General features: G+C 41.8%; 1 protein-coding gene across 1 annotated transcript; it reads right to left on the bottom strand.

The window, feature by feature from the left end:
- Nucleotides 1-4289: 4289 nt before the first annotated feature.
- Nucleotides 4290-17562, bottom strand: ammecr1 (AMMECR nuclear protein 1). Its single transcript, XM_084564409.1, has 6 exons — nucleotides 16091-17562; nucleotides 12425-12535; nucleotides 10659-10773; nucleotides 9886-9976; nucleotides 9658-9754; nucleotides 4290-8520 (listed from the first exon to the last, which is right to left on the bottom strand). Exons 1-6 carry the CDS (start codon nucleotides 16561-16563, stop codon nucleotides 8406-8408), a joined length of 1002 nt encoding a protein of 333 aa, XP_084420535.1. The 5' UTR covers nucleotides 16564-17562; the 3' UTR covers nucleotides 4290-8405.
- Nucleotides 17563-21897: the final 4335 nt, after the last annotated feature.

Raw genomic sequence — 21897 nt, forward strand, 5'->3', positions numbered from 1 at the left:
CCCACAGGCATCAGTGAGCCTTGGCAGCCCGTGACTCATTCGCTGGTTGACTTTTCCTTCCTCTGAGCACTTGTGATAGGTACTGACCACTGCAGACCGGGAACACGTTAACAAGAGCTGCCGTTTTGGAGCAATCGCACTTTGGCCCCTGGCGAAGTTGCTCAAATCGCCTGTTTTCCTGCTTCCAACATCAACACTGAGGACAAAATGTTCCCTTGCTGCCTGATATATACCACCCACTGACAGGTGTCGTAATAATGAAATCATCAGTGTTACTCCCTTCACTTGTCAGGGGACATAATGTTACGGCTGATTGTTGTACCATAATTTGTGGTTGAAAAAATCACCAATAAACAGAACAAATTCAAATCTGTCAGACAACAGATTCAGTTTTATCTATATAGACATGTGAAACACTTTTATACACTGCCTGGCCAAAAAAAAAAAAAAAGTCACCACCTGGATTTAACTAAGCAAATAGGTAGGAGCCTCCTATTGGATAATTACTGCATGGGTGATTATCTTTCAGCTGGGAACAAGTTATTTAACCCCAGCTGATCAATGATTAGCTTCTCGTTTCTTAAACAACCATGTCTAAAGACACATCCTGTGGTCGTGGAAAAGATGTTAGTTTGAGAAGGGTCAAATCACTGGCATGCATCAAGCAGAGAAAACATCTAAGGAGATTGTAGAAGCTACTAAAATTGAGTTAAGAACTGTCCAACGTATCATTAAAAACTGGAAGGATAGTGGGGAACCATCGTCTTCAAGTGTAATGAGTGAACAGTAATGGAGACAGGACAGTCCCCTGTGGTGCCCCCACATTACTGACAACAATGTTGGACAGGGAGCCCCCCGGCCGCACAAACTGGGGCCTGTCAGACAAGTAATCAGTAATCTGGGAGACAGTGGAGGAAGGAGCCTCAGCACTGCGAACACGCAGCTTTACTCATTCGCTGGATCGTTTTAATATTCAGAGCACGGGCACGCGATTGGTGTCAATCTTTGCATGAGATCAGGTTAAGTGCATTTCAGACAACAGGAGAGCCGAACAAGCTGACTGGATTAGTGGTGGGGGAAAAAAAAAAAAAAAGACCTCTGCAAGTCTGTCTTTCAGCTTTTTTGGATTCCCTCCAACGTCAAAGCTTTACGCTAACTTTCAACTCATGTTTCATAAAGTGGCACAGTCTCTAAAAATCCTTTTCAGAACCAGCGTTTAAGACCAGCCCATGCGTGCTCAGTTTTGCATACATAGACTCAATATGATTATAAACCCCAAAAGGTCAGTTAAAGTACTTGAAGAAAACACTTCAATGTGTAAACAAAAAATGTTCTCTTGTTCTAATAAATTCTCATTTGAAGGATAAATAAAAATATTGTGTGCAGATCTGAAACACTGTATAGAGTATGTGGCCTAGACCTTATCTGAGCCTCACTGCGCTGCTATCAGCTTAAAGGGTGGGTGATGCGGAGGATGACGGGGCTTAGTTTGAAAAATTCTTTCCCCTGCCTCCATGATTCCACAGTAGCTGATCTGAGAGGTGCTTTTTTTTTTTTTCATTACATTTGGACAGAGCCAGTCTCTTCTGTCTTTATGCTAAGCTAACCGGCTTCCAGCTTTGCATTTAACTGACAGACATGAGAGAGTGGTACCACCGTTCTCAGCTATCGCTCTGCAGTACCTCAACTAAACCTTGTTTCTCCTTGAAATGTCAAACGTCTTAGTTGTAAGATAATAAAACCTTGAAGTATTCTGCAAAACTCCTTTGTACTGAGTTGCTAGCTGACTCATATGGGCTCTTTTGTCAGTGTGCTGTGGTTCAGCGTTCATTGCTGAGGCCAGACTGGGAAAAAAGCTCTAAGTGCAGCGCATCGGCTGAAGTGAGCTGGAGAGAGAGATTTCACAGGATTGTGGTACCTCATGATTGAAGTCAGGAGAGGAGGTCGATCAGCCGGCGCGGCAGCAAGGAGGATTTATAACTCATACGGCAAGGAAGGCAAATATAAGTCCCTGATGAAATAAAGTGGAGGTGTAAACTGCTTTAACAGCAACACTTTTAAGTTCACTCCTCAGCATCACTTATTCAGACCGATGGAAGAGCAGTGCCGGGCTCGAGAGACAAAGCAAAGTGCTGGTTGAATTTGATCTCAGGCCAGTGCTGGGTTCATGTTTGGTTACACACAGACTGCAGGCTCAACCACTCGACTGCCTCTGAGCACTTTGCCCACGACTATCATGTAACAAGCAGCAAAGTATTTTCAGATACACCTGCCCAGACTGCTCCTGAACCGCGCTGAGTGGTTTCGGCGGAGGAACGGGCCGAAAGGCAGGCCAAGCACGGGAGGATCCGTTTTCCAAGGCGCGGCCACGACCTCCATGCGAGACAGGGAGCTAAACATGGCCGCAGAAACTGGGTTTGTTACCAGAACAAAGACTGTGCGGTAAGAATGCCCAGTTTTCTCAAGAATAAAAGATGAACATGAGCCCCGTTTTGGGTCAATCCAGGCCGCCTCTATCAGTTACTGGAGCCAGAAAATCAAGTCTTCATTAAAGCCCACGGCCACAGCGTGTACCCAGCATGCTCCACTGCCAGTCCAAACATAATCAACGCGTGCAATGCCCGAAGTCATTTAAGATAATTGTGGAAAAGCACGAAAACATCAGCGCATGCTATTAAATGACTCCAGCAGGACTGGTCCACTGGTCACGTCTTCTCTGTTTGCCTGCGACTTCTGTCTTTCAAGAAGCTAATTGGAGAGTTTTCTGAGAGCTGACGGTAAAACTGGCTCTCCATCCTGTGTTTAGGCTGCAGCAAGACCACACGGCGACGCATTCTTCAGCGGGATTGTGCCAATCAAAAGACGTGCTCATTACAAGTGACCGAACAAACTGATCCGCCATAACATTATGACCACATGCCTAGTGATTTCTGCCTCCAATACAGCCCTGACCCGTCAAGGCATGGACTAGAGCCTCTGAAGAGGAGGGGCCGCCATGGTTTTTGATAGGTGCTGACTACTGTAGGCTAGCAACACTCCACGAGAACTAGTTTTGGAGATGCTCTACCTTTGCCAAAGTGGCCCAGTCTTTCCAATAGTTTTTTTTTTCCTGCTTCGAACATCCACTTTGAGAACAAAATGTTGACTTACTGACAAATTTATCCCACCCACTGACAAGGTGCCATGACAACGAGATGATCAGCATCACTCATTTCACCTGTCAGTGGTCGTAATGGCTGATTGGTGGCTGAAACTGATTTGGTGTTATCTATATATGTGACACACTAATATAATACTCTTATTCTGAAAAGACAATCCGGCGTGAATAGTGTTTTCTGTAATAGCTGAGCTGTGGGTGCTGCAACACAACAGAATGACACGCGTTCTCTTTTCAGTTGATTTTGTATTTTTTATTGAATAAATGATTTTAAAAGGTAATAACAATGTTTAAAACTACATTATCTTCACAGCCATTGCTTACATACTCAGATAACCCATCTATATATATTCTTTCAACCCTCCCCACACTTTTATTTTGCAAGTTTTTGCAAATTTTTTTTTTTTTTGTGTGTTCATTTATTTATTTTTTTTCTTTTGGAGTCATACTATTATAATAAATGCCCGTTTCAAGTCTCGTCACACTAACAGCAATTCAATAGGAAAGGAGGTGGGGGTCTAGCTCTACAGGGGGGATGGATTTGAAGTTCCCAGTTCATATTATTCCATCAACATTTTTCAAGTTACTAAAGCAGAGGAGAGAGAGAAAAAAAAAGATCCAAAATGGAAAGGAAAAAAAAGAAAAGAAATAAAAGTTGGTATGAGGAGTTACACCAGGCAACCCTCCCAGCCCATCAGGCCACTGCAACGGAAAAAAGTCATTTTGTACAGTGACACGTCTTCGAAGTCAGTGTCTCAAAAATTCAGAACATAGAAAACCACTAAAATAATTTTGAAACTAGATCCAAAATATTCTTTTGAAAAGAATTTATTTTGATGTACAAAAACAGTCATTTTCTTTTTTTATTTTTGTTTTTTTTTATGTAATTTTTTTATAATAAAAGTTTCAAACACAAGTTTATTGGAGTTCTTATTTCATTTGTCATTATCATTATTATTATTATTGATTCACTTATTCTTTTTTTTTTTTTTTACTCATCTATCAGTGCGATTGTATAACCAGTGCAGCTACTGGGTCCAGAGTAAAGAAAACAGGCTTTTTCATCTTTAATGGCATAAAAAATAAGGAAAAATCCATCTTTTATACAAAGTATAACTGCTGGTCTTTAGGGAAAAAAACATTTATAAACCCATAAAGCTAGGAGGCACACCATGGGATTTTCATTTTTGAAAATTATAGCAATAATAATAATACTAATAATAATAAACAAAACAAGTAACAACAATTTGCAACCACTTTTACCATCCTTGATGCCATGTACGGCTTCATAGATAGACTCAATGAAAATTCATTGAAGAACTGGGTTGCTTCATAAGTCAAGACAGTTGAGAAATCGCACAAAAAAAAAAAAAAAAGACATAAAAGAACATTTTGTCAATTGCAGGGGTGTTTTTTGGAAGGACAGGAAGCCAGGCCTGAAGAGCAGCATTTGGGCATGGCCGCTGGCATCTTTGGTTCAGTCAGACATACGAAGGTAACACGAGCTTGAGCATTCCACGAAACATGAGAATGACCGCACAAGGAATGCTGAGGCTGAACTCTAACCCTGGTATGGAACCAAAACACAATCTGCTACAATGAACTACTAATGTCGTTCCATAATGTCCCATGAGGTATCAATGCTTTAAACACTTAAATCCGTACAGAAGCGGGATCGTATTCTGCGCGTTCTGCGTTAAAACTCTTCGTCCCGTATCTAGGAGATGCTCGCCATCAGCGTGGTTTAAAAGAGGCCGCGAGAGCCTCGACGACGGGACCTTTCACTGCCCTTTCAGAGGAGGTCAAACGATTCAGCAGCTAGGAGGAAAACTGAGGATGTGCTCCGTAATAAAAACAGCATCCGATCTTCCAGGAGAGACAACGACCACTTGTACTACTACTACTATACTATTACTACTGCCACCACCTACTGAACGACACGCATCACACCTTGACAGACTAGGCCATGAGGTTGGGCCACAGTGTAGGGAGTAAGGAGGTTAGTGAGGGGGGGGGGGGAGGAGGTTGTCGTGTGACTTCTTGTCCTTTCAAACCTGCATGGGTGTTGACTTGCACTGGTAGGAAAAAAAAAAAATAAACACCTGTTGAACAGATCTGCATATATCAAGGATAGTAAAGGTTAACACATGTAGGATTTTCTCTTAATATATCGCTGTTAAGTTGTAATAACGACCACTAACAGTACATTCCATAGCTCCTATGACATGTTGCAGCTGGGAATTCCTCATTATCACTTCCGTGTTTTTCCCATAGGGAATTGATCCCAAAATCGCCCACATTGAACAAAACGAAAGCAGATGTTCGTGGGGCTACTGTTCGTGACGGTCATCCTTCAGCGCCAAAAATGTGCCGTCACGACTCATTTCACAGCAGTGTACTAAAGAGAAAACCTTACATGTAACATCTTAAGTATGATATGATCGATGAGTCCGCATGACCAGTCACGAACTGTGACCACCCCAATATGAGGTCCGATAGCACCATATTTGTCTTTTAAATCTCTTAATGGTTAATAAGAGTGTCTAAGCCATAGATCAAGCATATCATGGATAAAAACCATAGGTCTCATACTCATACATACATGCAACCAAATACATTGCATGTGTATACAAAGACATATATGTAAAAGAGCATGGTCAATTTGGTTTTGCAGCAGAAAAATTCAGGTTGTGCTGTATTCAATGGACCAGGAAATGAATCCTTGACTGTTCCTCTCCTTTGTGTAGTGTGTAATTCAGGTCTGGGTGCATTTTCCTAAAGACATAACACTTTCCTCCCCGGGGTTTAAACATTAGGGGAAATAGCAACACAGTGCCCGATGTTGTTTTAAGGGGGTATGTTTATGAAGTACGCGCAGTGCTTGTGGAAATGACCAGCTGGGTAAGATGTGAGCAGACAGGATGCACCACACGCCTAACAACGCATTAGTACTGAAACGGAGGAAAACATCTTCTGAGGGCCTTTCCTATACTGCTGTGGTGTGAAGATGGAACTGCGACATATATGGGCGGAGGAACAGTCCCGAGCATCATCTCCTGGTCCATCGTTTATTAAATCATTCATTTAAGGCAACACAACTGAAATCTGGGTCATTTCGGGTTACTGTGGATGGAGTGCCAAAAGCCCTTGACATTTTGCATAAAGAAAAAATAACCTGTCAGTTAGTAAAGGCTGTTACGAAGAAAGATGTTGGTCAAGTAACAAGAACCTCTCAAAAATCCCAGTTGGCAAACTAAAACCCCAAAACGAACGGATCGTGTGGTGACCCTTTGAAGAGTTCAGACATTCTGGAAAGTAAATCCCTCTAGCCTAGTGTGTGTGGATGTGACTCACAACAAGTAGTATTTAAATGGGGAATGGCTTCTTAAGTCCTTACAAAGCCCTGGCTTTTCTTGTATTTATTTTATATATATATATATATATATATATATGTAACCGGGAGCCGCCCGGCCCCATGCTGAGAATCTGCTCCGACTAATTCAACTGTGTTTGCTGCAATTTAGTGCCAAACAGCTGACAAAACAGACCACGGATCAAAACATTCCCTGTGCCGAGGACACACACACACACACACACACACACACACACACACAAGTCAACGGGATCTCACTGAAGAGCAGAGCATTAGAGGAGAACGGTGGTAGTGCGGTTTCAACAACTAAACTCGCTGCATTACTGCCACGGCTTCTTTTTTTTTTTTTTCCTAAACAGCACTATGACATGCACTTCTAAATGACACAAACATGTATGATCACTTCCTCTGTGCGTCAAGTAGCAGTCATCATTTAAAAATGACTATTTTAATACATCTTTCTTTGTGGACGAGTGACAATGGTTAGCTATAATCTGAAAAGGCAAGACAATGTTTCCACGACGACACGGGCGACATATACAAGACATCCGACAAATGGCTGAAAACGCCGGGTTTGACGAGCATTCAGTGATGCAGCCTGGCCCGAGGCCGGCTGCCGTACGTTTGCATTCAGAGGCCGAACACGCAACACATCTACCAGAGGTTACCTAATGCAAACACTTCGAGCTGAACGACACAAGTGTGGAATAAAAAGAGAATATGGCTTTAAGTAGGTATAATACGTCCCTGTCGAGTGACTCCCTGCCAGTAAACTCATAAACTAACAGACACTTTAAATTTAAGTGTAAGCACTGTTCATGCATTTATTTTTTCCTAGGGACCTGTTGTTACGCCTGCTCCCCCTCTCCAATACGGGGAAATCAGATTCTCTTGTAGCTCAAGTTACAAAGTTAACAAATCACCTGCACGGACATGATTATCTCCTGACAAATGGCTTCCTCCGCAATTACCTTAAATTTGAAAAAGTTAAAGGTTCCACCACTAAACACGACAAATACTCAGAGGAGGGTGAGGGGGCAGGTTCCAAAATTATCTGAAGGGAATCTTTAGGTAAAATCCAATTTCTAATTTAATCTACCGGGTTTTATCTTGTGGCAGACCAATGTCTATATCCACACACAGAAATACACACACACACACACACACACACACACACAATTGTGAGCCCAATCAATAAACACTACCAGCAAAGGCTGGTCAAAGGGCTTCACAATCCTACTATCTATACTTTGGAGTATACATATCCTCATACATAGTTCCAACTACAACACTACAAGAGTTTACAAGGCGAAAACAACCTCAACGCTCAATTTTTTTGAGAGGAATCAAGAGTAGAGACGACACAGCCTTTGAGAACTGCAGTTGCCTTGCTACATGGTGTTACATGTCTTGATAGTAATGTAAAGAAAATAAGGAAAAAAGAAAAATTGTCTTAGTAAATGTAAAATTGTAGCAAAGCCTAAACATTGTAAGCGCAAGACTAATCCACTGTAAGAGACTTCCTTCCATCCACAGAATCAAACACCTGATTAGGTTTGCTGAAAGGATTAATAAAATCTAATATTTGTTTAATTTTCAAAAATATGAATGAAGGGGGTTATAGATATAGGTATACATATGCTGCAAAAACTTAACCACAGGCAAAGAAAAAGAAACGTGTGGATTTCTTGCCATGATCAAATGATGCTTCGTTGCCACCCGTTGCCATGTCAACGTCTGGGAGACGGCCAGCATGGCAACGGAAACTATCATCATAAAATGGTACAGTAGTAGAAATAGCTAGACCAGGAGGGGGCGGGCTCTCCTGGGAAAAGGTCCGCGGAGAGGTCCAATGATTGGTCATGCGGCTCGCTGTCAGGAATAATGGTTGTAGGGTGGTAGAGGGTGCCCGATGCCATTCTGGTAGTGATGGTGCTGGCGGTGGGCGATGTACTCTGCATAACCCATCGTCATCTTCTCGCTACGGTACCTAGGAACGAGAACAGGTGTGTTAGTGAAGGTTAGCTGAGTGAAATCCTGGCTTAGGCGAGCTGTGATTATGGGCACTAATGAAACACATAAAAGCCCTCAAAGAACGATGTAACAAAACCAGAGACGGCTTCTTTGCTCAACCTGGCTCCTACATAACCCACAATGCAACTCAAGTTTCTTTTGAGGTGTAGGTCTGTTATGCTAAAGGAAGCTAATGTAGCCTCTGGATAAAACAAAGGTCTGGTAAAATCACTTCTGTTTACCTCCGCACCAACTGATTTCTCCCTTCACTTTCCAACTTTAAGAGCTGTGAGACTCCAGGCCGATGGTCGCCTGTTGGCACTAGTCGGACCCCTGTTGGCGTCGGTGTGGCCCACTGAGCATGTGGAATCAGTCATTTATTGGCTGTTCAGCTAAGCAAACCAGTGCACGAGAAGAGAAACGGAAGTGACGAGAGCAAACAAACGACAAAGTCAGGAGGGGACACAGAAGGGTCTTCTGGTTTTTCATCACTCCACTATGCAAATATTTTCAATGACGTGGCCATCTGGAATGAAGAAACCGTACACCAACTGATATGCATGATTCAAGAGAGGCTTCCCAGCAAGTCCTAGCGCTTCTGGTTCCCCTTTTTAAATGCTGAATAGAGACTACTGCCACCTGCTGGTATGGAGAGTTATTTTGCCATAGCGCAGGTACGGAACATGCTAGTTTAGTTTTTGCGGTGCGTTCAAGTGCAACTTTATACATGGCCCAGACAAAGACAGCACGAGGCGACACCACAGTTAGCCTTTGTCGCTGCTAGTTCTTTTAAGTCATTTTGGTGAGTCCAGGTCTTCAGTGTTCAGCTCCTATTCCAGTGGCATCACTTATTATTATTTATTTTTTTCTTACACATCTTCCGCAGGTTTTATGTGACTTTATACACACGCAGAATCCACTGACTAAGACTGAGGAACAATCTCAAGAGGATGACCATATCTGGTCACAGACTTCTTCTAAGTTTCCTGTCAGCTTTACAGAGCCCTGTTCTGTCAGTATTGTGTGGCCTGGCTCCCATCAGGTAAAAATATCTAAATGAAAGTGACATTAATGCATCAGCACAGACAATTTAATCCAATAAATGTTATCTTACCTGGTTAACTTAATGGTCTTCCTGAAGTCGTTTGTGATGGGAGCTTTGTAACCTCCCTTTCGTAGTAAGGAATCTATGGTTTGAATGTGGTCCCAACCTAAATAAAAAAAAAAAGAAGAAAGAAGTAGTAAGATCTCTTAAAACAATTCTGTATATCCACACATGCCCACTGTTTTTATTAGAAGGAGATCATGCTGGATTGTTAGAGAGACAGAAAAAAAATCCCACCTTGCTCCTTTGCAACCTCTGGTAGGTAGGTGGCGGTGCGTTTTGATCCTTTTTCATTGAAAAACTCTATCCTAATACCGTGAACACCCACCTAGAGTCCAAGACAGGCGCAACAAAGAATATGTTCAAACACAGCAAGTCATGACTCTGAAACGCTACTGTGAGGCAGTTTCCAAAACTAATGTACTATGTGGTAGGCTCTCCAGTTTATTTTCACTATTCCATTGGATTCAATCATGTTAAAAGAGGTGTAATAGATACATTTTTCGTTAATTCTGAAAGTTCTAGATGAAATAGGGGTTACAATTAAAAAGTAATAATGGAACTGTAGCTCTAATTCCCATTTCCTTTCATAGAGGATGGCTGATACACATCTTTCATCTTTTGCTGTACCAGAAAACCCACACTTAATACAGAGCACCCAATCAAACTCATTTCATTTTCAAAGCCAAAAATCCTAATTGCAAAAATTACTAATTTAATTTGAAGCACAATTTCTGACATGCAAAGCTATTAGTATCCCATAAGATTCTCCCTCCTAATGATGACATACATATTACTTTTTCAGTTTTAAGAATAATACTGGTTATGCCTTCAAGTGGTACAATGTGAAAACCACACAGAATTGTGTACACACTGGTGTGTATTTATAGCAGAAAGTGTGAGACAGCTCTGAATTAGCACTGAAGCTGTAAGGTATGACAAAAGTTATTATTTTAAGTGTCGGGGCAATCACTGCGCTCAGCCGCGTTCTAGCAGAGCACGTCTCTTACCTCCCAGTCAAGATAATCACCGACGTCTTCAAAGTTGGTGAGAAGAGACACTGAGCAGAAGAGGCGAGGCAGCTCATCCCTTGTCATAGGGGGGAAGCGGCTGTCTTTAAGGGCACTGCAGACAGAATAAACAAAGAAAATGAGTATTAGGAGAGCCGATTTCAGAAAACGGTCATCTCAATCAAGTTTTAAAGGGCTGATTACTATGTGTAGGATTTTAAAATGCCTGACTTCTCAGTGTTAGTATGAAACAGACACAGCAGCGCTTAATACAATGCACTCCAATAACCCTTCTCCTCATTATAGGAAAATTCTCAGTCAAAATTCCCACTAATCTGGTTGTCCCACGGACATACAGAGGCTGGCATTCTCGTAGCATGACCTCTGATGATGGCTTGCCACCGCAGTTTAATGCTGTTTGTAATGTGTGTGTGTACACACAATTGCATACATAGTGTGTGTTTACATGTCAGCTGTGGCTGGATACAGGTCAGGAAATGCAAGAGAAGGCATTTCCCCACCAGGTGTTTACAGAAGGTCCCGTTTACTAGGACAGAATCAGTTTTTTTTACTGCCCTTGTAACATGCAGCTTACAGACTCAAGGCTGCTAATGTACGCTTTATTAATTACCTTTATACAAAGTGCAGCAAACAAAAAACATTTGAAAAATCAAACCAATATTTGCCTGTTTTTCAAGGTACTTGGCAGGTAACAGTTCTTCAGTGGATTTAGTTTGTTTCAACTGCTTCTGTCTGTTCAGGTAACCATAGACTGACTGACTTGAAGATGTTGAGATCTGGGCTCTGTGGGGGCCATACCATCTGCTGCAGTTCTTTATGACTCTGGTGGTATGTTTGGGGTCCTTGCCATGCTGCAGAAAGAATTTGGGACCAAAGAGGGATAAAAATCTGTTTGTACATGAGACCACCAGTTCTGACCAAGTCAGCTTGATAGGTCTTTCATCTGCTGCACACTTTGTGTCTTACTGTGTTCGCTCATGGCGAAGATTTTAAATTAAACTGTCACCTCAACCTCACATTTATTTATTTATTTTTTTTACTTTGACTATCCCTTTCCCATTTTTGTCCCATTAAATTTCATGTTCAGTACACCATTTTGGGCCAACCTACATATTATGCTGCTGTTTATTAGCACCTGTTTTAAGAAGGCACTGACAAATGTTCAATCATTCCAGTACGTTTTTATCCGGTCAGTACTCTGTTGTTTGTTTAATTCCTTTAAACAGCATATAATTACCTCACTGAGATATTTCGCTATAAGTCTATAATAAAAATATATTTTTTATTGACACACTAAAGCAGAAGATTGTCCACCAAAGTCAAGCAGTCCAATTGGCATTCAACAACAAAGTCAGACAACACACAAAGTACATAGTATATTAACAGAATTGATTCGTCTTCAAAAGGAAAGCCTCTCTGTTTTTATTAGGATATACAGCATTTCTCTTTTTATAATAGATTTCAACTGAAAACCTTCACTGAACAGATTTCAAGATGTTCTCTTCTTGAACACCTAGAACCTTGGAACAACAGGTTCCACACATCATTTGAGAAATCTACACAACTAAAGTGTACAATTTACTGTTTGTATAATGTTTCCAGTGTTAGTGCTCTTGATTCTGAACTGGTCCTTGTTCGCTTTCATTTCAAAAGGGTTTTGTGCTGTTTCAATGCAATCTTGCTCAGTTGCAGCACCTGGTCTACAACTGTGATACATAGACAAATGAGTCAGGATTGTTGCTCACCTGGTTAGGGTGTACTCCCTGAGTCCTGAGTGCAGATTCATGGCAGAAAATGTACCTATACAACCCCTCAACCGCTTGTCTCTGCCTATTTTCCATGTGACAAACAGCGGGCTGAAAAACAGGAAAGAACAGAAGCATTAAGTAACATGCACACCAGATGTATATTTGTGTAATGTATTAAAGTTGGTTACCAGCACATATTGCTTAGTTATTTTGGCTAGTTTGCCAGAGTGGGGGTGTATGGTCTTTCACATCAAGATGGATCAGTTTTCATCAAATACTGCAGGCTTTTGTTCATAGCATTGGGCCATCTGTTCACCCATGAAATCTTTTTCTTTCAGTTTTTCCAACCTTTTTAATGTAGTTGCATTTTCCAGCTTTCATGTTTAAAGACTAATCAAGCAAACTGATCACACAATGGAGAATGTGAATGACAATAATAAAATACCATAAACCTGCTGTCAAAAAATGTTTATTGACTTAAGCGATATGAAAAACAATTGGGAGGCATTGTGGTGCATCAGGCTTTTACAAAACAAGGCATGATAGACAGGCAGTAATATGTAAATAACAACCAACACCCTTTCTACATTGGACACATTTGAGTCATCTCCAACAAAAACAATAGCCTTCAATTCTAATAAATTTACATCTGCACTGACTGCATAACGTACTTCAAGCTTTGTTGCAACTGTTTTCCTAAGGCTTCACAGAGTTTTTTTTTTAGTTATTTGAATCTTCACAGTGTTATGTCAATCTGGTTTATCGATTTGTTGTCACATGACCACCTTTGGTCTTGTCACCACATGCCACGTCACATCTCAGTGCAGGGCTGCAGATAAAATTTTTAAGCACAAGTCCAATTTTACAAGTACTGACTGAATCGAAATTCAGCATGACACGTTCACACTGTCGCAACATCACTTTAGTTATTTATTAATTCTTTGGGGAAAAAATCGTTTGAAAAATCAAACGACAGGGAAAAATAATCATACTCAACTCTTGATACTCATTTGTAAATAGTTTTGTTTAATGCTTACTGTCTTGAGCTTTTTATATTAAAATAAATACTGTAAACTCTTGATTGTTTCATACATTTAAAACTGTTTCTATTAAATACTTTCGGCAAATAGACTACACATAACAAAAACTGTCTAATGGTGTTGAGAATTATTTGTGAAATGGGAATACAGAACTATAATGACTAAATAAATTAAATGGCAGATGTTCCACAGATTACCTATAAATTGTTGTTGTACTGTCTTGTGTCAAATGCGACAAAGTCGTCAAAATCTGAGGCTCTTTGCAGAGCACTGGGTCAATATCAAATGTTGCAGCTAGTCAGACCATTTCAATAATTCAATCTGACAATGGCCCCAAGTGAAGGACGTGTTGAGGACACTACACCCCATAAGCATGAGTTTCTCAAACCTGTGGGAGATTTCGCATTTGGTGGGCATTAGCTCGTGACATTCCAAGCTATGAGCTGTTGGTTGGGCTTAGACCCTGGTTGCATGTTATGAAAGTCAGGCCCAAACCCAGTGTTCAGCATTTAAGACCAACAGACTGGAGGTAAATTCAAATGGGATTGGACTCTCTAGTGGTTTAAATGTGGCATGTTCCCATCAGTAAATTTGTTCAGGTGTAGAAAATAGAAATATTTTATATATTAAGTCAACAACAAGCACTCACTTTTATTAAGCTACATATGAGCTCAACAGTTGACTTGTCACAAAAAGCCCACGTAACAGGGGATTGAGAAAATCTCCACCCTACTACAGACAAGGCATTTTAAGTCTTCACACCCTCTTGCAACGAAGCACTCATCCTGATTACCCAAATGATGTTGGTTAGTGTTTACGCGGGTTTAGCGGTCAGCATGGACACTGGCCAGGGGTCCCCAAAGGCATTTTAAAATTAACCAACCAATGGGGGCACACCCAATTTGCATTCTGCCGAAAGTCTAATTCAGGGACATGCCAAATGTTTTTTTCTTTGTGTCTTATTAGTAGAAACACTTATCTGGCTTGCAAGGCTAGTAATAAGCAAGATTGGGAGAGTTGTGTGGATTCCTGATTTTCTGACATGCATTTAGTTAGGCTAGTGTTATTAAGCGATTACCACATCACTATAGGTTTTGATTGGTTGTTAAGCAGCATTTCAACTGACTCAATAAACAACATGGCCTCTATTATAAGCAGAAAAAAGGTACGGTGTTAACCACTGTCCAAATGGACCTCTTTACATAATAAACACCATTTAGGGCCCCCACAAGCATTTAACTTGTATGCAACCGTGTATTGTAGAGTCTAAGAATGCCTTTCTCTGTTAAGTATCACATGACACTAGAAAACAACACAATACTGCAACTCATTTGAGTATTTACTATTACCATTATTATTTTTAAAACGCTAATCCGTGTCAATAAGTTTTAACGAGTTCAGGCCAGTACACTTGAGCTTTTAGCGATGGATGCCAGTGCAAACATTCATTTTACAGCTTCAACGTGAGAGTAAAACGGCCGCAAAGTCACAAGCTATATCACATTACAACGGTCGTATATAAGGAGCGGACAAAATGTTTCGGTGGAGGGCGAAGGAGTGCAGTTCCAGGAAGAAAATATACATTCAAAAACATTTATTTGAGCCATTCCGATATAATAAAGCAAATTCTTCAAATGGTCAAACGTCGTTTGTTTGGTTGTTTTTTTAATACTGTCACTACTCTTCCTTTAACGCTAGTTGAATTAAGCAAAGCTTAGGGCTGCTAAGTACTTAGCAACAACCATTTTTTCTTTGTTAGTTGAAGCTAAACTCAGTTGTAATTTCTTCTGAATTCGACAGTGCTGTCACCCATACACAACAAAAACTGTTGTAAAAAAAGCCAGTAATCTCAACTGTTATATTGTTTTGATACCAGCGAGACTGTGAAAACATCTGCCATTAAATTAATTTACAGAAGCCCATTAATGCTTCTTTCCGAGGCTAATGTAGCTTATAGCTACCGAAGCTAAACCTAGTATGTGGCAAACCAGAGTTCATTGAAGGTAATGCAAAAGATTACGAATACTGACACTAACCTTTGTATCATTACGCCTTAAACTGCCTGTCCTACCCAGTGAATGTAGTGCTAATAAACCGATAGTTAACAAACTGCTGGTATTTTCGTTCCACCCTCTTTTCTTTTTAATGTTGGCGGCTAGCTGACTTAAGCTAACGCTAGTAGCAAACCCCCAAAGCTAACGTTAGCTGGTGTTGTTCGAGTTGGACCGACAGTATCGAAAACAGTTTTTTCGCCAAGTACGGACGGGAAATCTAAAAGTGACATGGATGCCACATCAGTCATTGATATATAAACTATAGCTTAATGAACATATTGTCTAAATCTGGTTAACGTTTGTGTTCGGCTAGTTTATTTGCAGGCCAGTGCAGATAGTCTTTTCGACAAGGCCCCAGTTCCAACTTGGCCAATTTAAGCTCTTATCGAGCGCTTTTCGTGTTATAATTATGAGAACTAAATGCAGGTTCAATGTGACAGTTTGTGATCCTAACACTGAAGCAGAACCCGAAGCTAAACCCACCAAGAGTGCTGCTCCAGGCAATTATTGGGAGACTACAACAGTTAGCTTTGACATGCAGCAAAACAACAAAAGACAGAAATACTCACTAGGGATCATTTGTAAACCTGGGTGTTCTCGGAGGTTGGTATCCGTACAGATGGCAATAAAGCACGTCAAAACAGAAGCAGCACATCTCCGCTGAGACGACCATTTTTCTGCCTCCACTTCCCGAACCAGGTCCTGGGCTAAGATTCGGGGAGAGGCCGGATGTAGTGTAACCGGCCGGGGCTGGGGACAGAGCGTTTGTGCCGCTGCTACCACTACTACTGCTGCCGCTAACGTTACCCCCGGGTCCCCCCAGGCCGTTAGCTCTGCTCACGTTCGCCGCTGCTGCAACTGTCGCGGAGGAGCCAATCCCCAACTCCGAGCCACAATGTCCGGTTCCTGCCACCCCGCTTCCCGCCCCCACCCCGCCGGGACCCCCCGACCCGGGCGATCCCGACAGTTTCTGCTTCTTCACCCCGCAGCACCCGGCCGCCATCTTGGAACAATCTGCACCGACACACCGCTTCCGACCCATAACCGTCACCGCGGGAAGGGTGGGGGGGAACGCCGACCAGACGTAGAAATCCCACTGCGTTGATACGTACGACGGACAATACTCCACTTTCACTCTTTTTTTTTTAATTTTTTTATTTTTTTTGTCGGACGACGAAATACCCGATGTAACGAGAAGACTGCAATGTCACCCTAGCGTTGCCTTTAAAAATGCGCGACTTCGCTACGCAAAATCCATGGCTGGATAAGCGTTTTGCCTTGAGTCGTCAGCCAGTCTAGCTTTGGACCACAGTGTTCCAGTGGATCACAGATAATATTCACCCCTTCTCCCTAAAACCACACCATCCGAGGCGATCTCAGTCAGTTCCCCTCAAACATACAAGTTCAGGGAGTGCACGGTCCGAACAGGCCGCAGATGACAGTAGCCAGGCGGTCCAGATGTGAAGCCGACAGCCAGTGCGCCGTACCCCCGCAGCACACCTCTCCAAGTGGAAGCCGGGAGCTAGAGTACGCAGGACCCATAAGCTTCAGCACAAATTGCGCACAATGTCGTGGACAGCGTAGCTTCTCATTGCACCAGCTAGTTTGCTACAGCCTCACGAACTTCTAATTACACAACAGGCCCAGTATGTTGGAATTCCAGACGCTGGGGTAACGCAGAGTAAAATGGCATCTGACAATGCGGGGTTGGCATGGCACAACGAAACGCGTCAGCGCCGAGCAAGTCATTTCAGTAACGTTGGCCCACAGTTTGCACCTGCATGATGTCTGCTCTTGGACCAGATTATTAAAAAAAAATCTCAATAACACCCCCGCGTCAAATGGAGAGCTGAAAGTTTTCAGTATAGGTTTGTTTAGAGGTGGTCATCCGTTCATGGGGACACATATAGATGAGCATTCTAGTCCGGGAATCGTGAGAAATCCTTTGGGTTTGGCAACCCTCGCTCCGCATCCGCCTCTCAGCTGCTACAATTCAGTGCTGTTCGGGTAAAAGCCCTGTGATCAGTCTGTGGGCACGGACATCGGTGTCGTCGCCACGCCGGAACCGGATTCAGAAAATGCGCTGCGCCCAGTTGCTACACATAATGCGTAGCTTCTCGGGGTATCAAATGTGCAATTCAGGAGAAATGTGCGGTGCTGTGGGAGCATGCGCGCTCACGACGTCCGTGCGTGCGTGCACGGAAAAAAGTAACGGTGTCCCAAGTTATAAAAGGCACAGGAGCAGAGTGGTGATTCTCCACGACTGCTATAAACGGATTTGTCAGTGTCTTTGCATGTCACAGCTCTGTGTGTTAAGATAAAGACCACTTTGACGAGGCATTTTCATTGAATGTGTTCCTCTTAAAGTGATTTATTTTCCTGTGGCGGACATGAATCGTTCCACACATGCTGGTAGAAATTCTGTTGCTTTCTGAAAACATCTTGAAACAGTAAATAAATCCAGTCACACGTGTCAGCTGTCTGGGTCTACCCCACAGTGAATCATCCTCCAACTCCACCCGCATCCATTCATCTCCCCCATGCTGTCTGCCTGTTACAGTTTAGTCAGAAATGAATTTACCAATAATGAGAGCAGTGTCCAAATGTCAGAGATGAATTCATAGAAGGATTAGCTGGTGATGACCGTGCCCTGACTCAAGATGTTGGGTTAAGTGTGCTGGAAAAGGAAAACACTGTGTCCGCCAGAGCAAGACATTGCTTGGGTGGGTGGAACAGGGGCAGGACATCTTGATCTCCTTCCCAAATTAAACATCTATACAGTGAAATGATCAAATTTATTTAAATCTATCTATCTGCACCGATTAGGCATAACATTATGACCACCTTTCCACGAATACCAAGTCCAAAAGTTTCCCAGTCGGTGGTTTAAATGCTCATCTATCTATCTATCTATCTATCTATCTATCTATCTATCTGCACCCACCTTTAAGTTTTGAATACATTTGAAACAGCACGTGTATGACTGAGTACTGAAGTCACTTTGCTCTTGTAATATAATAATGCTTTAACACTATATTCAAGGCACAAATGGCACTGACAGTTGTTTTTGATCCTATCTTTTAATTACCTCTTTGGAGAAACTTGTCAAGATGATAAGTCAGCCATTTTCAAGGTCTGTGGAGCATAACAGATATTGAAGCCAGTCTGCAGAGTCTAAACAATCTTCAAACTTTTCACAATAAATCATCTCAGGGGAGCGTGCTCTCTGTCTTTCTGACAATAGAGAACAGGGTGATAGGGTGTAGTAGCCTGTGGTGTCCTCAGCTATTCTCTATGTTGATTCTCACCAAAGGACCGGAGCAAGGAGAACTGATGTCTGTAATAATTTAGAACCATATAGTGCTTCTGCTTATATTAAACTTATCTTAAGATTAATGTGCTTTCAGTGCCCCTTTGCTTTGTCTTTTCTCCCCCATTTGCTGTCAAGGCCCGGCATATTTGAGTTTATCATCTGGACCAGAGTAGTAACCCACAGCCACCCCTCCCATAAAGTGCCTCATGACTGACTCAGCATAAGGCTCCAAGACTCTTTTAAAATGTACAGCTAATTATTGTTGGCTCTGCCGACCGAGCATTCGCCTAACAGGCCTCCATGTGCAGACATAGTATTTGAGAGTCAAGAGAGAGGACAAAGGGATGTTTTATTCTCACCTTACTAAATTAATCAAGAAAACATGTAACCCTTAAATTTTCCCCATGCATTCAAAATGCGTTATCTAGACAGCTTTACCTGTGCCCGCCATTTAGTGTCATGTGAGACAACATGTGATGCCTGAAGTCAGTTTGTTCCTGTAATATAGACTTTATTTGAGGCATATATGACACTGACAGTTGTTTTAAATGCTTCTTTTTAAACCTGAGAACTTAATCAGGCAACAGTGTAGCTCCTGAGTTGTCCCTTCCTCTCATACATTCAAAATAGGCCACCTATAGACGGCCACACATACCCACCTCTAGGTTTAATACCTTGGTGTTACGTAACACTTAGAAACTGGCCTCACTGTGCAGACACAGTATTTGAGAGTCATCTTAAACAACCATGAACAACTGACCTCTAGCTTTTTTCTTTTTTTTTTTTATCGTAAAACATGCCTCACAGACACTGGCATGGTCACCGATTGACAAATGTCCTTTCACTTCCTGAAAATTGTACTTTAAATGAGACATTGTGGCTTTTATAACACCATAACACCAAGACATTTCCATTTTGCTGCTCATAATATTCATGTTAATGCCGCCGCAGTGGGGTTATGTCCGTCCTTGTGTGTGCAGGTTGTTGAATACATTTCAGTGCTATGACTAATATTGTTTTACAGTGTGGATGAAATAGAAACTACAAAATGATCAGCTGATTATCTTTCATTGTTACAGAAACAGCAAGGGTTTGCATTTCATTTTATAGAAAGTCTACAGAATGGTGCCGACATTTTCCTCAGTCCTAGTTTGAGTATGCTGTGGAAAATCGTAGCGTATAATTAATCAGCTCTGATGTGAAATTTGAGTGCATCGTTTAATTCTGGTAATACTGCAATTACAAAGTCCAATCAAATGAATTGTTACCCATCAGATTTAATGAATATTTAAGCTACTTAGGCCAAAATGATTTTGTCATTATATGTTGCAGTTAATGGCAAACTCCATAACAGAGCACTCAGCTTTGCAGAACTGGTATGTTCACATGGCATAGTGCAGCTGATCAGTATTTTGTTCAAAATCCCATTCATGCGACCAATGGATTTTAGGCATGGCTGATTTCATTGCAATGCAATCCACCACATCCAGATTATCTTTTGAGGCTCCAACAGGAAAGGAGGAAGCAGCTGGATTTCCTCCCCTTTCATCTGCAGTATATGTGTGTGCGCTGTTGTCAAGGTCAAGATAGCTTTAAGCAAGACTCACAGGCTGAGCTAAGGGCATTTATCAGTATATAGACATGTATATGTAGACTGTTTTGTTCCGTTCACTCTCTGTGTGTTCTATTCTTGGGAGCAGGGATAATCTGGCATGTTGTTATTAGGCCTTGTGGTGGAATTTCCCACCGTGGAAGGACTCATTCGCCTCTGAGACATCAGCTGAATGAAGACAGAGAGTCAGCCATGATGATGATGATTCAAAAAGTTTTTTTTTAAAGGAGCAGCAGGAGGAGGATCAGTGCTAATGGCCTATATTGATTACTTCTGAAGTCTGCTTCAAGACGTTCAAAACACTTACTGCTGGCCAATCTCTCCAGCCATGTCCCAGGGTCAGTGTGTCATGCTTGTGTGCTCAATAGTGGATGATAAATCAACATTATGATAGTTGGCAGACTACAGTTGGTATGTATTCCCATAGCCTATTCAGTCACATGGTGAAACTGAGACTCTGGTCAACAGCGTCAGCATCAGGAAGGGTGGTGGCTGAACTAGACATCTATTTTTTTTTGGAGATGATAGGATGTATCAGTGTTATTGCAGTTCCCCAAGGCCACAGGGTTGCTAATGGTCATAGATATAATAGGGTGCAATTACAACAGAGCTGTGTGTGTTCTCATTTTCCTTGCACATTCAATAAACTCCCTGATGCCTTGGTAGGCCATAGTTGGGTTACAACAGAATTGTTTTGCATTATTGTGCAAATGGAGAAAATTTATGCAAATGTTTATGCACATTATCAGAAGTGTCATCAGAGGAGCATGAACTCAAATGCTGTCCGAGTTGATGGTCTGACTTCTGCTTCATTTTCTCTTCCCTGCAGAAACCTTGTCATCACTTTATCTGGACTCAGCTGATTTCCCTTCTGGCTCCCAGTGTAATGACCTTTCTCTTTCAGCCAGAACAGAGGAGTCACTCCCCATTTTCCTTTGTAGGGTGAAAACTCATCTCATCAAGAGGGATGTCATGTCACCCACTCAGCTTCCCTTCAGCTATATCTTTCTCCTCTATTTTGTGAAAATAATTTCTACCGAGCTATTCTTTGTTTAACTTGGCACATGTGCCTAACACAATTACACCAGCTTATAGTCATACGATGTTGTCTGGAGCGCAGTGTGGTTTTGATGCCCTATTCGCTCTTACCACACCATTGTTTATTGTTATTATTATTTCTGTGATCTAGAAATCAACTGCTAAAGTTGGATGAATTTGTTTACTGGCCTCTTCTGCAATTTGTTTATGTTTCAGTAACAGGGTATAGCCATACAGTCAATGGGTACAGCAGAGAAAATGCATCATTTTACTGTTGTACAATTACTGCACTTTCTCTTTTATCCTGTAGAGGTCAGTAGCGCTCGTCTCTGCGTTGACTATGCCATGAAATTAGAAGTAGAAGAAGAACGAGGAGGCGGAGTTAAGTGTTTGAAAGTGGCGGGCAGTAACAA

The sequence above is a fragment of the Chelon labrosus genome (assembly GCF_963514085.1).
Source record: "Chelon labrosus genome assembly, chromosome: 17".
NCBI lineage: Eukaryota > Metazoa > Chordata > Actinopteri > Mugiliformes > Mugilidae > Chelon > Chelon labrosus.